The sequence below is a fragment of the Hemitrygon akajei genome, chromosome 1 (assembly GCF_048418815.1).
Source record: "Hemitrygon akajei chromosome 1, sHemAka1.3, whole genome shotgun sequence".
Taxonomy (NCBI): Eukaryota; Metazoa; Chordata; class Chondrichthyes; order Myliobatiformes; family Dasyatidae; genus Hemitrygon; species Hemitrygon akajei.
In genome coordinates, this window is record NC_133124.1 from 120,441,079 (window position 1) to 120,459,354 (window position 18,276).

Below are 18,276 nucleotides of genomic sequence, written 5' to 3' on the forward strand. Positions count from 1 at the left end.
GAAGAAAATTTTGTTAGCTTATACAGCATGGAAATGAACCCCTTCAGCCCTTGTGGACCTTTTTGGCCAGCTGCACTAATCCTATTTGCAGGCATTAAGACTGTATCTTTTGTTCCTTATCCATTTATGCACACGGATTGGAAAGGTTTAGAAGGATATGGGTAATTGGGAATAACTTAGATGGACATCTTGGTTAGCAGGGATGAGTTAGGCCAAAGGGCCTGTTTCCATGCTGTATTACTCTACAACTATTTAACTGTAAGTTTAACCACTTGTCTGCTGGAATGTTCCAATGCAGCAAAATTCCATTGTAAGTTTGGGTGCTGAAGAAAATCTAAGTCAACAATTTACAGTTGAAATATGGGCTAGCTATGTAGAAATAATCATTGATGATAGATTTATTATTCTGGTTTGCACTCATTTGTCATGCAAAGAGGGTACTTTGTCTGAAACATGAATTGGTTGTTAAATTTGGTTTTACAATTTTTCTTTCCAAATGCAACTATCTCCAGCTGCCTGAGGAAAGGTTGTTTGCTAGTCCTGTTGAATTTGGTCCAGCTAACCAGTCTCTGTGGGTGAGCTGTTGCAGTGGATGTCCTTCAAGTATCTCTCTTCCTCTTATTTGAGAAGCTTAGTGAATACTGACCATGGCTGGGACTTCGTGTTCATTCTTTCCCTTTAGATCTTGGCTCATCAAAAGCAATGGTTCAGTCTATGGATGAGGTCTATACACCTCATAAGTATATGCACTCTTCATTTAACATGTGCATTACAGGGAAGCTTTCAAATTCGTTTCAAGAAATAAAGGCATAGATCATATAGACGATGAGAATCTTTTTTTTTGTTTCTAAGGTTGCAAGTTCAAATATTAGTGAACATACATTTAAGGTGAGAGGAGGGAAGTCTAATAGAGATGTGCATTTCATTTTATTACACGCTGAATGGGCTGCTGAAGTTGTGGTGGAACCAGATGTGATAGTGGCATTTTAGAGGCTTTTAGATGGGCACATAAAATGCACGGAATGCAGGGATATGGATCGTGTACAAGCTGAAGAGGTTTAGTTTAATTTGGCAACATGTTTGGTGCAGGCATCATGGGCCAAAACGGCTGTTCTGTTTTATATTTGATCTGTGTTCAGTAAATAATTCTGTAGAAGTGCATGGAAACAGGCCATTGAGCCCAAATCATGCATGCCATTATCTCTGCTCCAAATGAGTTTCCCCATTCGGTCCAAATGGCTCTCAATATCTCTTTATTCATTATCTCTATTCATAAGCTGAACTAATTACCTTTCAAAAGTAAATTTGCTTTAACAGTTTCCTATGGAGTTCATGTTCTTTATTCTGAATATTCTTGGACCAAAGAATTTTTCCCAGTTAGATTTTTTTCCATTAGGTGTTGCCAACTTATGAACCTTATTTTTATTTACATATTTTTGACGTTCGCCACTTCCACAGGTTTACAGTTTTAAATAATTTCTTCGCTTCTCTGGAAAAAGGGCAGTAACTGTTCAATCTGGATCCCTGTAGAGCATTAGATATTCAGGATCATGGTCCTTAAATATTACGCCCACCTTGAGTTCTCCATAAGTTCATCTTGCACTCGAACCTGCTTAAGTGCTTTCAGCATTTCAGGTTTTCAACTCCAACTTCTACAGCACTTTTGCTTTTTGGCTAAACTTCGTACATGAAGCTCGCCATTTTATTGGCAATTTGCAAATTGAGGAATTTGGGGAATAAAAACCTCCATTGGTTGCATGTGCTAAATCTGTTTAATTGTGCCTGTGCACAGCTTGTAGTGAAGTCAAAGGGGCCATATTTTGGAAATGAAAGTACAAATGCAGAAGCTGCATCAGATTATGCATTTAACAGCTCTTGATGCGGTAGAAGAGATCATGCAGCAAAGTTACTCTGTCACGCAAAGTTGAGATCTTTGGAAAATGCCACAGATAACTAAGTTTAAACTTATGTTTTGTGAATACTGCGTGTGAAATGTGATATTCATTTACTATTACACAAAGTATGTGGATGTTAACCTAAGTGCTTTAGGTCTCTTGTTGATTGTTTGCCTTTATTCCGAGTAGCTGATTATAGTAGATATATTTGAATCCTGAAGCAAAAGAAAAATTATATCGGTTTAGAATTTTCCATATTTATTATATTGCTGGGACTGACTGCAAAAAGAAATTTCTTGTATTGCAATTTTTGCATGCATCAAGCAAAGGTTTACTTAATTAGAACCTCGAGGCAATGAAGAATTCTTTTTTTACATTCTGTGGGTCTTAATATGCTAAATAATGCAAAGCTTCAACTCTTCAAGCATGAGACACACATCTGGTGGCTTAACATTTAAATTACAGAAAAAACACTTTGGTAGTAATTTTCTAGCAAGAGAAGAATGGAAGTTGTATTACAACTAAATTTAATTTCTTTTTAGATTTTTCATCTTCTTTAATTGCGAGTGTTTGACTGATTTTCCTTATATGTTTTATTCAGATCTCAGTGCAAATTATATTGAACTTCAATTTGAGGAGCTCCTTGCTGTTGTTGCGGGAGAGAAATTATTGTTATTGCGTTTTATTTAGCAAATTATTACAAGATATTTGGAGAGTAGGAGTTGAAATGAATTCAGCCAGCCAGTTTTGCAGCATTGGGTAATATTACTGAATATCAAACAAAAGGGAGAAGAAAGGAAATAATGGCAACCTTGTTAAAAAGAAATTGAACTTACTAGATTATTTTTTAATTCTATCACTGTATGCTGTGTCAGTATAAAGCCAATGCATACAAAGGAAAACTGCCCACAGAAGCAGTAATTGCTTTGCTTGTTAGTGTGCCTTGCTTTACAATGTTTTAAATAGGATGCGACACCCTCCAGTTTAAGTTTCATTAGTGTAAGATCCTACACTGGATGGGAACAATTTCACTTGAAAAGGAATAACATGTAACCTGAGAGCCAAGCGTGGTTGCCCCAAACATTTGTTATAGTCCTCTTTCTATCAAACCATAATATCTTTAACTATTTGTGTCAGCTTGTAGGTCAAAAGATACATTAAAACACTGTAAGTGAATAACTAATTATTGTTTGATTCATAGGTTTAGTATATCCTTTTGATTTAAGTGAAGCACAGTGGGATGTAATGGAGGAAGAATTAACAAAATCATAAGCCCTTTGCAAAGAATTAATTTGGATGCTACCATTATACACTGTGCAGATTTTTCTCTTAATTAAGAACGTTGGCTCACAGAGCCAGGCATAAAATGTGCAGATTTCTTCATTGAGTTCTCGTACATCTTGGGCTGTTGCATTGCCTCCGCAACTTTCAAAAAGCAAAACATTTGATGTTTGCAAATGTTGTAAAATAGCCTAAAACAAATACATGCCATGGCTCCGTGTGTGTGTGTGTGTGTGTGTGTGTGTGTGTGTGTGTGTGTGTGTGTGTGTGTGTGTGTGTGTGTGTGTGTGTGTGTGTGTGTGTGTGTGTGTGTGTGTGTGTGTGTGTGTGTGTGTGTGTGTGTGTGAGTGTGTGTGTGTGTGTGTGTGTGTGTGTTTTACAATGTTCTTGGAAATATACAATAAAAAAAACATTGGTCCTTACCCTCAGAGTGCTCCTTCTCAGATAATTTTGACTCTTCTGGTTGCCAATATCAATATTCAATGTGCTTTCTAAAACCATGTGTTTGATTCTGTAAGAATACTAAATGGGGGAAATCTGTATAACTGGGCAGAGTGACCAGAGGAATGTTTGCTCCCTTTCTCTGGAACCTCATGAAACAAAAGCGGTGAACAATCTTGTAATATTAGAATATCAGCATCCAGCTGATTTGCTTCACCCTTTTTAAAACTTTATTCATCTTTGTTTTCTTTCTTCTTCATCATTGTGTTTTTATCTCACTTTAAGCATTCTACACTGGTTTGGTTTACCAGTTAAATGCTGGTCTCTTGCATACTCTACACTCTCCAACTTTTGCCCTCTGTTTTATAGATGCGATACCTCACTTATTGCTTAGTGTTTTCAAACATTTTTCTCCAAATACCCATTGAGAAAACTTGCCAGAATTGCTTCTAATATACATTCTGGTCTCTGAATCCATTCTAAATTACTTTACCTGATTAGTTCTAGTTGTAATGGAAATCTCTTCACTTTCAGATTCTGATATAAAGGAAAAGAGAGTGTTTCATGGATGCTGGTGAATTGGACGCTGGTATTCTTCTTCTGGCAACCAGTACCATTGAGGAGAAAGGGTGTCGTTCAATAGCATATGCCAATAGTCTGGCAGTTGCTTTGCCTAAGAATACATGGAATTGTGGAGTGGTGAACACAGCCCAATCTATCATGAAAACTGTCCTCCTCTTCATTGACACAGTCTGTAGTTCTTGCTGTACCCAGGAAGCACCCAGCATAAGCAAGGAGATCTCCCACACTGGTCAATCTCTCTTCTCCTGCTCCCATTAGGCAGAACACAAAAGCCTGGGGAAACACTCCACAAGGCTCATCTCCCATTGGTACGACACTTGAATGCACCACTTCAAAGTAAATTTTTTATCAAAGTACATATATGTCACAAATGAGATTCATTTTCTTGCGGTCATGCTCAATAGTAGAATCAATGAAAGACTGCACCAACTGGATGTGCGAAAGTCAACAAACCGTATAATTAAAAAAATAAGAAAGAAATAATAATAATAAATAAATAAGCAATAAATATCGAGAACCTGATATGATGAGTGCTTGAAAGTGGTTGTGGGAACATTGATGGGACAAGTGAAGTTATGTGAAGTCAACTCCTTCTGTTCAAGAGCCTGGTGGTTGGGAGGTAATAACCGTTCCTAATCCTGGTGGAGTGAGTCCTGATGCTCCTGAACCTTCTTCCTGATGGCAGCAGCGAGAAGAGAGCATGATCTCAATGGCGGTGGTCCCTGATGTTGGATGCTGCTTTCCTGCGACAATGCTTTGTGTAGATACGTCCAGTATTGGGGAGGGCTTTACCTGTGATGGACTGGGCTGTATCCATGACTTTTTGTAGGATCTTCTGTTCAAGGGCATTGGTGTTTCTATACCAAGCTGTGATGCAGCCAGTTAATATACTCTCTACTACACATTTCTGGACGTTGGTCAAAATTTAAATGCCATGCTGAATCTTCACAAACTCTTAAGGAAGTAGAGGCACTGCTGTGCTTTCTTAGTAATTGCCCTTACATGTTGGCCCAGGATAACTCAGAGGAGTTTAAAGTTGCTAACCCCCTCCACTTCTGATACTCCAATGAGAACTGGCTCATGGTCCTGTGGTTTCCTCCTCCTGAAATCAATACTCAGCGCCTCAGCCTTGCTGACATCCAGTAAGAGGTTGTTGCTTTGGCCCCACTCAGCCAGATTTTCAGTCTCCTTCCTATATGCTGATTCGTGGCCACCTTTGATGTGGCCTACAACAGTGGTCTTGTCAGCAAACTTGAATATGGCATTGGAGCTGTGCTTATCCTCACAGTCATAAGTATAAAGTGAGTAAAGCAGAGGGCTAAACACACAGCGTTGTGGTGCATCTGTGCTGATGGAGATTGTGAAGGAGGTGTTGTTGCGAATCCAAACTGACTTGTACGATGAAGTTGAACTCTTGATCTCAGCCTATCTTGTCGTGACCCTCACCATTAATTTTCTACCAGTATAGCACTTTCTCTGTATAACTATTACTATATTCTCCATTTTGTTAATTTTTTACCCTTTAATACTACCTTGACTTTTGGAATGATCTGTCTAGATAGCATGCTAAAATGTTTTTCACTGTACCTAGGTACATGTGTCAATAATGAATCAATGACCAATTAACCCTATTTACCATTAAGAGGAAAAAACTAAAATGAATTTTATTTAGAGATACAGTGTCAAATGGGCTTGAGCCATAGCACCAGCAACCCCTGATTTAACCCTAGCCTTTTTACAATGACCAATTAACCTACCAACTGGTATATATTTGGAATGTGGGAGGAAATCGAAGCACACAGAGTAAACCCACGCGGTCATGGGCAGAATGTACAGAGGACGCTGGGATTGAACTTTGAACTCTGATGGCCCGAGGTGTGACATCGTCATGCTGACCGCTACACTACTGTGTTGCCCCGATGTCATCTTGACTACATTTTTGCTTAATTTTGCATTGCAGATCACAACACCTATGGAAGCAGCTCCAAAAGTGCAAAGAAATTTGACGAGCTAATTGGAGTCAGTGGCGAGAGCGGAGTGTTCTTGAAGGTGAGAATGCTGACTGTACACCTGCACGCATGACTGCTATTGTCAGCTTAAGATCTGTCATTTTTTTTACACCCAGCTGTTGTAGTGATCTTCAAAGGTGCATTTGATATGTTTGACAAGGTGAACAAAGTCACAGTTGGCGAAGTTGGTAATGCCAACAGTTTATTGTTAGAACATGTCTATACCAGGGCTTCAGGAAGGCTTAGCTAAAATTAACTAGTCAGTAGTTAACCTACATGTTTTTGAAGTGCTGATCATATTTTTCTCACATATATTGTTACTACATATCCTTCATGAAATTGTTGTGCAAGTGTTTTGGCTTTGACATGCCTCACTGTATAAAATGAGAAGATTGTTCATACAGAGACACAATTCTGCTTCCTGACAGTGTAGCTTCCTCAAATATTTTTCATTTCCATCTTTTCTTTAGCTGCTGTGTTTCCTTCCACTTGGACTTGATGCGTGGTATGCATATAGTGATGGAGACCTTACAGCTGGCAGCCGTCAGAAATCAGAAACGTTGTAAATGTTGTTCACCCTCATTGACGGGAGTTTCCTGTCAAATGTTGCTTCTCATAATAAATCCTGCCATGCATGGAAGACCTAGCACCCACCATGAAGGAGGAGAAATTCACCTTTCACCTCCATCATTAAATGTGCGCATACTCCTGACCTGGACGAGAAATCGCAGTACAGCCTCGGCAAAGATCTCAGAGATGCCGAGAGACAGCAGCAGTCCAAGACTGAGTTGCAGACCAGTTGCAAGTTGTGCCAGGGCCTTATGCTGTAATGGGCTACAGGACGGCATGGCCGTTTGTGCATCCCTTCCTGACGAGCTTCATGCATTCTGTGCTCATTTTGAACAGAATAGGATTGGAGCATCACTACCACCCTGAGAGCATCTAATGCACTTGAACTCACAGTCACCGTTAAGGATGTCAGATCAGTCACGCCCTGTCTATGTCCTTAGATCCTGTGTAGATCAGCTGATGGGTGTGTTTGAAGGTATTTTTAACCTCTCTCTCTGCTTCAGTCACATGATCACAGTTGCTTCAAGAAATCCACTTTCATCCAGGTACCAATGAAAAATAAGGTTGTGCCAGGTGGCTCTGACATCCCCCATCATTGTAGTTTGCCTACACTGAAAACAAGTCTACAGTGGACGCTGACTCTCTGGCCCTATACTCATCTCTAAAGCATCTGGACAGTAAAGACACTTTCATTAGACTATTGTTTACTGACAGAAGCTCCACCTTCACTACCATAACACCCAACAAGCTCATCTGCAAGCTCCTAGACCTGGTACTCAACACCTTCCTTTGCATCTGGATTCTTGACTTCTTAATCAACAGACCACAATGAATAAAAAGAGGCAGTAAAACCCTTGTCGCGATGATTTCCAACACTGGTGCCCCACAAGATGTGTCCACTGCTCCTATCCTACACATTCGTGATTGCATGGCCAGATTCTGCTCAAACTCAATCTACAAGTTTGCAGATGATACCACTGTGGTGGTCCTGGAGATACAGGGCCTAGTGTAATGGTGTCATGACAACAGCTCAATATCATCAAAGCAAATGAGTGGGTCATTGACTGCAGGAAGGCAGGAGGAGCAGTATGCATGCACCTGTTTACATCAGTGATGCTCAGGTAGAGAGAGTTGAAAGCTTCAAGTTCCTAGGAGTGAACTTCACCAAAACCCTGTCCTGGTCCAGTCACGTAGACACCATGGCCAGGAAAGCCCACCATTGCTTCTTCCGGAGGCTAAAGGAATTTCCCTTTCACTCTAATCAATTTTTATCGATGAACCTATCCAGATGCATCACGGCTTGGTAGGGCAACAGCTCTGCCCGTGACCATAAGAAAGAGCTGTGTGAAAACAGCTCAGCACATTAAAGAAACCAACCTCCTGTCTGTGGACTTCACCAGTGGTTTTTGCTGTTTCGATAATGCACCCAACACCCCCACACTCCCCAAAAGTTCTCTCTTCTCCACCTTCCCATTGGGCAAAAGATACAAAGGAAGCATGAACCACCAGCCTTAAGGAGGTTTCTGTCCTGCTCTCATAAAGATTACTGTGCAGCCCACAGTATGATAAGATCCTGACATCACAGTCTGCCTTATTATGGCCTTGCATCTTATTATCTGCCCGCACTACACTTTCTCTGTACCTGTAACACTTTATTCTGCATTCTGTAATTGTTTTTCCCTTGTATGACCTCAATACATTCTTGTAATGAAGTGATTTATATGGATGGCATACAAGTTTTTCAGTGTATCCCAGTACACTTCCCTCATGCCACCCCCCACTCCTGAGTTAAAGTTGTGGTGACTCTTCGTATTTAATGGCTTCTTTTCTCTCTCCCTATCACAACAGAAATTGCACTCTTGCTAGGTGGGTTCAGATATAAGCTTCACTTTCCAATGAATCCCACAACTGGATCCTGAAGAATCACAATGTGGGCTGTGCCCTTCCTTCTGGATGTTCATCGTCTTTCTCACTGATCCGATCCACAATCTTTTCCCCAACAGACCCTCCCAGACGTCCAAATTGCAGAAGAAGGGCTGAATGTGCATGAGAACACCTCCAGTGGCAAGTTCCACTCCAAACCACAGAACATTCAGACTTTGGCATTTATTACTGTTCCCTCATGGAGTCATACAGGCCCTTCAGCCCAACTGATCCATGTTGACCAAGATTCCCATTTAGGCTAGTCTCACTTACTTGCATTTGGATCATACCCCACAAAACTTCTCCAATCCATCTACCTATCCAAGTATTTTCTAAACATTGTCAAAGTACCTGCCTCAATCACTTCCTCTGGCAACTCATTTCATGGACTGATCCTCCTATGGGTGACAAAGTTTATCCTCAGGTTTGTATTAAATGTGTTCCATCTGACCTTAAACCTATGCATCCTGTTCTCGATCTCCCAAACCTGCGAAAAAGACTGTTCATTCACCCAATCTACAGTGCCTATAAGATGTATCCATCCGCTTTTGGAAGTTCCCATGCTTATTATTTTACAACATTGAATCACAGTGGATTTAATTAGGCTTTATTGACACTGATCAACAGTAAAATACTCTTTTGTGTCAAAGTGAAAACAGATCTCTACAAAGTGGTCTATATTAATTACAAATATAAAACACAAAAGTAATGGATTGCATAAGTATTCACCCCTCCCCTTTAATATGTCACACCAAATCATCACTGGTGCAGCCAACTGAATTTAGAAGTCACTTAATTAGTTAAATGGAAATCTGTTTTTGGAGACCTGTGTGCAGTCAAGGCATTTTGATTGATTGTAGTAAAAATACACCAGTATCTGGAAGGTCCAACTGCTGGTGAGTCAGTATCCTGGCAAAAACTACACCATGAAGACAAAAGAACTCTCCAAGCAACTTTGCAAAACAAGTTATTCAAAAGCACAGGTCTGGAAAAGGATACAAGAAAATCTCCAAGTTACTGAATATTCTTTGGAATACAGTTAAGTCAATCATAAAAGAATGGAAAGAATATGGCACTGCTGTAAATCATTTGGCAAGTTGGAAATGCAAGTACCCACCCCAAATGTTCAGTTTACAAACAGTTCCCATGAAGATAGTCCTGGCATAACCTTGGGAGGACCTGACAAAAGAGTTTGTCAAGCTAAGATTGCTAAAAATACTCAGCAGTTCATGAGGTGTCTACAGGGAAACTGGATCGATGTTTCATAGTAGGGGCGCTTTTGGTTGGAAGAAAGTTGCCCATAGATAGGCAGAGTGGGGATGATATGGAGAAAACAGAAGGGTAGTCTGTGATGGGATGCAGATGAAAGTTGTCAAGGAAACAGTAAAAAAAGCAGGCAGTTGACAGAAAGGAACGAAAAAGGAAGCAACTTGTAACATGGAGATCAAGTCAAGTCAAGTCACTTTTATTGTAATTTTGACCATAACTGCTTGTAGAGTACATAGTAAAAATGAGACAATGTTTTTTCAGGACCATGGTGTTACATGACACAGTACAAAAACTAGACTGAACTACGTAAGAGACAACACAGAAAAAAAACTACACTAGACTACAGGCCTACCTGGGACTGCATAAAGTACACAAAACAGTGCAGGCATTACAATAAATAATAAACAAGACAATAGGACGGTAAGGTGTCTGTCCAGGCTGTGGGTATTGAGGAGTCTGATAGCTTGGGGGAAGAAACTTTTACATAGTCTGGTCATGAGAGCCTGAATGCTTCGGTGCCTTTTCCCAGATGACAGGAGGGAGAAGAGTTTGTATGAGGGGTGTGTGCGGTCCTTCACAATGCTGTTTCCTTTGCGGATGCAGCGTGTAGTGTAAATGTCCGTAATGGCGGGAAGAGAGACCCCGATGATCTTCTCATTTGACCTCACTATCCGCTGCAGGGTCTTGTGATCTGAGATGGTGCAATTTCTGAACCAGGCAGTGATGCAGCTGCTCAGGATGCTCTCCCTGTAGAATGGGATGAGGATGGGGGTGGGAGATGGACTTTCCTCAGCCTTCGCAGAAAGTAGAGACGTTGTGGGCTTTCTTTGCTATGGAGCTGCCATTGAGGGACCATCTGCAGAGACAGAGAATAAGAAACAATGATTACCAAAAATTATTAAATTCATTATTAAATACTAATGACTCTGACATGTAGACCAAAGGTGAGGTGCTGTTTCTCAGACTTCTGTCAGGCAGTGTTCGTGATGTAGAAGGCTGGAGAGATTGGGATTGGGATCCAGACTTGCAGAATGTGATGCTGGGGACCACCATCTTTGCATATTAGCCATAGAGCAGATAAGAAGGAAAATCTTGATCCACAGTGAATTCCCAATTCTTTTTCCTAGTATTTTTTTTCTGATCAAATTTATATCACGTAGTACATATACACTTTGCCCAACATGATAGAATTTCTTGGCCCACAAACTGAAAACTTGTTCATTTCTGCTTAAGAGTTACAGCCTGGAGGGTGCAAGTCAGATGTGTTTGGTGCAAGGCTGAGTACTCGGCTTTTGCTGTTTGTGGGGGTTTGTGTGATCTTATCACGAGTGACACCCAGTCAATGGGGTAAAGGATTAACTTTTGCAACTGCAGCTTGCCATTTCACACTGGTCTTGAAACTATAATCATCTGATTGCATTCTTTGGAAGTAGGTACAGAGGAGATGTCAGGGGTATGTTTTTTATGCAGAGAGTGGTGAGTGCGTGGAATCGGTTGCCAGTGATGGTGCTGGAGGCTGATACAATAGGGTCTTTTAAGAAACTCTTGGAGAGGTATATGGAGCTTAGTAAAATAGAGGGCTCTGGGTAGCCCTAGGTAATTTCTAAAGTAAGTACCTGTTCGGCACAGCACTGTGGGCCGAAGGGCCTGTATTGTGCTGCAGGTTTTCTATGTTTGTATAAAATAAAGGCAAATCCAGGAGGAAAGCCTGATGCAGTCCACAAAAGAACTGTAACTTGGGAGATTTGCTTTCCATCAAGACAATGACCCTGAGCATAAAGCCAAAGCTACCAGGAATGCCTTAAAATCAACAAAGTTAATGTCCTGGAGTGGCCAAGTCAGAGTCTAGACCTCAATCCAATTGAGAATTTGTGGCTGGACTTGAAAAGGGCTGTTCAGTCATGATCCTCATGCATTCTGACAGAGCTTGAGCAGTTTTGTAAAGAAGAATGGGGAAAAATTGCAGTGTCCAGATGTGCAAAGCTGATAGAGACCGATCCACACAGACTCAAGGCTGCGATTGCTGGCAAAGGTGCATAGAGTAAATACTTACTGGAAGGGGGTGAGTAATTATGCAATCAATTATTTTGTGTTTTATATTTATATTTTATATTTTGTGTTTTAATTTAGATCACTTTGTAGAGATCTGTTTTCACTTTGACATGAAAGAGTCTTTTCTGTTGATCAGTGTCAAAAATGCCAAATTAAATCCACTTTGATTCAATGTTGTAAAACAATAAAACATGAACTTCCAAGGTGAATACTTTTTATAGGCAATATATGTCCCTCGCAATTTTGCACACCTCTATAAGATCGCCTCTAGATCTCCCATGCTCCTATGAAAAAGGTCCCAACTTGTTCAACCTTTCTCCAACTCAATTCTTCCAGCCTCAGCCAATCCTCATGAATATCCTCTTTCCAATTCAATGACATCTTTCCAAAAACAAGGTGACCACAACTGAACACACAACGTACCAAATAAACACAATATTCCACAAATTGCTTGTCAGAATGTCCAGATCCTGGAGCTCCATAAACTGTATTCAGCATTAAAAATGCAGTACATCCTGGGAATGTGTGCACAAGTTCCTCCTGTTAATGGGATTAGCATAAGCAGATGTAAGATGGCTGGTGCAGACTCAGTGGACTGTGGGGCTTTATTTATTCTCTATTTATTGAGATACGGCATGGAATAGGTCTTTCCAGCCCTTTGAGCTCCGTTGCACAGCAATACCCCGATCTAATCCTAGCCTAATCATGGAACAATTTACAATGACCAATTAGCATACCAACCATTAAGTTTTTGGACTGTGGGAGGAAATCAAAGTATGTGGAGGAAACCCATGTGTTCGCAGGGAGAACATACAAACTCCTTACAGGCAGCATTGGGAATCGCCTGTATTGTAAAGTGTTCTGCTAACCACTAGGCTACCATGCTGCCCTTGTATTATTTATTTCAATATGTGCTGTTAGAGACAGCTATTAAGTCTTAGAATTAGATGGAGATAGAGCATAGAAAGAGGCTTTTCAGCCCATCTGGTCCATGCTGGCCACTAAACACCCATTTTCTTTACACCAATCCTGCCCTAATTCTATTCTGTTATCCACGTTCTCATGAGCTGCCCTCTAGATTCTTCTGCTCACTGAAACAATAGGTACAATTCACAGAAGCCAATTAAATTTACAACCCACACATTTTTGGGATGTGGCAGGAAATCGGAGCACCTGGAGGGAATTCATATGGTCAGAGGAAGAATGTACAGCCCTTACATATAGCATCGGGGGTGAGGATTGAACCCATAATGCAGCAACTATGATGTAGTGGCACTACCAACTGCACCTCCATATTGCCCTATGGGTTTGACTGGCTAGGGTCTGGGAAGAGCCTTCATAAAGCTAGAGCTTTGTGGGGACTAAATCTTTGTTCTGCACACCAAAATCTGTTGACATTGCAGCTTGCACAATGTGCAAATTAATGGGAATATTCACTTAAACCTAATAGTCTAGAGATTACTGTTGGCAATATTAACAGAAAAACATTTAATTTGCTTTTCAGGTGGATGTTCTAATACTGATGTTAACCCTCTGCCTGACTTCCTCTGTTTCTATCAGTGTGTCCCTCCTTTTATGTCCTTGTCCTGTGACACTGTCCTGTAAATTTTACATTGCACCTCTTAACCGTTTCCTATTGTTGCTGTTGCAATATATATTGGAATGTAATGGGCCTGTTTGTAGTTGTAATAACAGCGAAATGACTATTTTCTGGATTTCTAGTCGATGCATCTTTCAATCCATCACGAAACCCCTCCATGGACTCTATCTACATTTCCTTTTCCCTCAGGAGCATAATCTAAGGCCCCAGCCACCCTGGTCTTTCTCTCTTCTCCCCCTTCCCATTGGGCGGAAGATACAAAAGAAAACACACACCACTGACCTCAAGGCCAGTTTCTCACCACTGTTGGAATACCGCTGAATGAATCTTTTGAATGATAAAGAGGAAATCTTGACCTCAGATGTCTTCTTCCATTACTTTGCAAATGTCAACTATTAGGGGACATGCAGTTGAGGTGAGATGGGGAAGAATTGAAAGTAGATGTGCAGAGCGATTTTTTTTCACATGGAGTGGTAGGTGCCTGGAATAGGCTGTTACGGAGTAGTGGTAGAAGCAACATGATATAGGCATATAAGAGGCAGATGATTGGGGTGGGTGGAATATGGATTTTATGCAGAAAGAAAAGATGATTATTTGTTCCTGTGCTTTCTATTGTATGTTCGTAATCAAGAGGGTTCAGTTATAATGATTTATTAATTAGACAGGTTTCAGTAATTCCCTCCCCCTCCCTTCCCCCATCCCAGTTTCACTCTGCCTCCTCCTCCAGCTGCCTATCACCTCCCTCATGGTTCCACCTCCTTCTACTACCCATAGTGCTTTCCCCTTACATTCCTTCTTTTCCTTTCCTGCCTATCCCCTCCCTGCTTCCTCTCCCCCACCCCTTGATCTTTCCCCTTACTGGTTTTTCACCTACCAGCCTTCTCCTTCCCACCTGCTCCCCACCTTCTTTGTAAGGCCCCTGCCCCCTCCCTCTTCAGTCCTGAACTTTGACTGTTCATTTCCATGGATGCTGCCTGACCTGCTGAGTTCCTCCAGTGTGTTGTGTGTGTTTTTTTTGGTTTTTTGGTGTATCTATGTGAGTAGACATACTGTGAGCCCATGCAGTAGCCATGTTGTGGGCCTTCTTTGTAATAACGTACATTAAAACTGCAATAATCCCTCTAACTATTCAAAATCCCTGTAGCTCCCTATCTGGGCTACAAGGTAGTATTTGCAATTTCCTTTCACCAGAGCCCCGGTATCTGCATTCCTTTTAAGCTCACCTGCTTCTGTTGGCCGCACTTCCTTGAGATTTAGCCAGTTCTGTTTCTCACACTCCCTTCAAACTAATTGGGTTTACCAAAATTTGTCTTTTAGAAAAGTGAATTAAGAATGTGTTGGATTGTTAACAAATTGCCCAAAAACCTGATGAGTCCAGTATTGCCAAAGTACCAAGCATACTGGATTATTGGATCTTTGCTCTAACACCTCAAGGTTTGAAGTCTCATTATGCACATAGTGTAAGTTTACAGCCATGGGTATAAACCAGTATCTCTTTCATTGAACATGTAGTGGCATAATGCATTGGTAAAAATATCGCAAGTAATTACAAATGTTCTTGCTGTAATATATCCAGAAAGTACGCTTTGTTACATGAAGTCTTACTGTTTTTAATGGTGCACAATGCCATAATTACAGATTGGCAAACTACTTTTTAAGTATGTTTATTTTTCATTCAAAAAACTTAAACCTTTCAAATAAAATAATTATACTTTTATCATGATATTCCATCATCTGTCTTAACCTTACTTGTTAGTGCATGACTTCCAGTGGAACTGAATTTGAAGCAGAATCATTTGGTACAAATGACTGAGGAGGAATTTTTTACTCTAGTCTATCCACTGAATAGCCTTTTGATTTTTCTGATCCCTTCCTTAGAATATTTAATTGATCACCTCAGCCTCTCTTATAGACCTAGGCTTGGTAGTTTTGCAAAGAGCTCGGTCTCTGTTGTGCTGCCTGAGCCTTTACTATGTGGCTAATGTTAGCCGTTTACAGGACTATTGAGCACAAAATAATTATTCAGCCGACTTCTGGCCCGTCTTCTCCATGCTACTGTAACTGTAGGAGCCATGTATCTGTAAAAGGATCCAGTGCTTCCCCGGTGCATTTGACAAATAAACTCTTTTCGGGCTTTCAGCTGGATACGCACGTCGATTATAATTGATGTTTCAATGACAAACTCTGCCATCTTCTTCAGGGATGATGCCTGGGCATGTCTTGCCTGGTGGTATTTATACTCCTATAGTCCATCCCTTCTGATTGGTTAGTCCTCATCCAATCAGACTTCCATTTCTCCCACCTTGTTTACAATCGAATTTCAATTCTTGGAGCGAGACCTTTATCTTCGTTAAAATTCTTGTTCTTTAGTTTTATTACCACGGCTTCTTTCACCAAGTGGTCCCAAAAGCCATTGGCAGGGCACCGTAGGTTTGTGCCCAAACAGATACATCGAGGTGCACAGGAGGTGTATCCATTTGGGTTACCCAGAGAAATCAGCGGTAGCAGAATATAGCATTCGCAATGGTCATAGGATTGACATCGGCACAAATGCTAATCCTGTCTGCCCACCTTAGACCTGTATCTCTTTATGCCATTCCTGTCCAAGTACCCGAGAATAAAAATCTGTTTAAAAGGAAATTTTAATCTGTGATTTTTTTAAAAAAGTTGAGATTGTATGTGTGGCCTACTCCGTACAGTGTTAGGTGATGGCCCAAGAGAGACACAGCAGCAGAACAAACAGTTCACCGAGTATTAATAAGCACTGTACAAACAAAAGGAAATATAATAAATGTTAGGCCAACAGGACCACCAACTAAAACTCTCAAATTTAAATCTAATGCTGTCACCATGTCTCAGAAGCAGTAACTTAATACTAAACTAATACTGCTCCTTTGCAGCATTAATCTAAATTGTAAGCTTCTTTCCTGGAACATGGACAAGGTAGACGGGGATCACTGCTGTCACTATGCTTTGGTCAAGTCTGAAACAAGAGGAAGAGTTAAAATACAAGCACAAAGGAACTCTAATAGCCTGGAACGTGCATACTCACGAGACTCCGGAGACACTGGAGACCTGTGCCCACTGGGTGAAAGGCTTGTTCAGATGTTACGAGCCAGAACACAAAAACATTCCTTTGGACCGTACCCCTTTCAATCAATGAGATACTAGACCTCGCTATGCGCTCGGTGGGATTTCAGGAGTCACCACACAAAATAGGTCAGGGACCCATCTATGAAGAGGAGAAGTTGAGGGGGGGTGGGGCGGCGAAGGGAGGAAGTCACCAGCTTGAGCTGGGAAGCATTGAACACTGGGTGAATCTTCATGGATGATGGTAGGTGCAGCCTAATGGAGGCTCCATTGATGGTCTTCTCCACAATGAATGGCCCTACGTAGCATAGGGCCAACTTGCAGCTCTCAACTTTCAAAGGTAATCACCGGATGCCAGTTACATGTTTTACCCTGGTTTTTTACCCTCACCTATCGGCGGAGCTGAGCAACTTCCCATGTATATTCTTTCCAGTGTGCAGCAGAGTAGCCCTGGCCCATCTCCAAGTGCACTTGTGGTGTTGGAACTCCCACGTCAATCTCTTGGTCAGGGAAGATTGCTGGCGGGGGTGGGGGGAGCAGGGGGGTGGTGGGGACATGCCAGAGGAGGATGTCTGGAGGTTATTGTGGATAATCTCTATGCAAACCAGTTGGGAGCTCCAGGTTGTGGGGTTGGAAGAGACAAGACAGTACAGGGTTGTCTTAGGCTCCTGATTCTCTTTCTCAGTCTAGTCTTTAGATTGGAGGTGGGGGGAACCAGATGAAAGGCTGGCTGTGGTTCCCAAAAGGGAGCAGAAAGCCTTCCAAAATCGAGACATGAACTCTGGCCCTCAATCAGTCACTTTCCTGAGGGAAGACGTGCACCCTGAACACGTGCTGAACTGTGGGGGTGGCAGTTTCCTGTGCCCTCAGGGGCGTGGGGAGAGCAATGAACTAGGCAGTCTTGGAGAACTGGTCTACAACAAACAGAATGGCAGTGTTTCCATTGGATGGAGGCAGGCCAGTGATGAAACCCACCGAGAGGTGGGACCAGAGGTGGTGAGGCACTGTCAGCAGGCAGAGCAGACTAGCAGGGAGCTGTTGTGATGTTTTGTTCAGGGCACAAATGGGACAGGCAGAGGTGGAAGTTGAGGATGTCCTGGGACATAGATAACCACCAAAATCGTCTCTATAAATTCCAGGATTTGTTGAATCCCCAGATGTGAAGAGTGACCCCACTGCAATACTCTGGGGCACACAGTGGCAGTGACAAGTGGTCAGTTGGGACAGGGGACAAACAGCCACCTGGGCCTGGATCCAACCGTTGGGCAGCCCTCACCTCTGCTTCTATTCCCCCACATCATCAGGGGAACTTTGCATGAGTGAGGAAGGATGTACTGTGGCTTGGTGTTGTCCGCAGTGATAACAAACTGGCGGGAGGGAGCTGTCTGCCAGGGTGAAATTAAACCGGCTGAAGAAGAGAGCCCAGTGGGCTTGATGGGACACCGATGCAGGAGAGGTTCTTCTGCTCTGTCTATGCCAGAAAGGGCTGCTCTGCCCCCCTCCAGTGCCCCTTGACTGCCTTGGTTCTTGCTTTCTAACATCATAGTTACACTCTGCAGGAGTC

The 18,276-nt window shown here is 41.8% G+C and overlaps 1 protein-coding gene across 1 annotated transcript in view; it reads left to right on the top strand.

Annotated features, from left to right (window-relative positions):
* ofcc1 (orofacial cleft 1 candidate 1) overlaps window positions 1-18,276 on the top strand; it is a 254,122-nt gene that overhangs the window by 28,645 nt on the left and 207,201 nt on the right. The window contains exon 3 of the mRNA XM_073050909.1: window positions 6,160-6,248. Coding sequence (XP_072907010.1) covers window positions 6,160-6,248 — 89 coding nt within the window. The remainder of the gene's footprint in view (window positions 1-6,159; window positions 6,249-18,276) is intronic.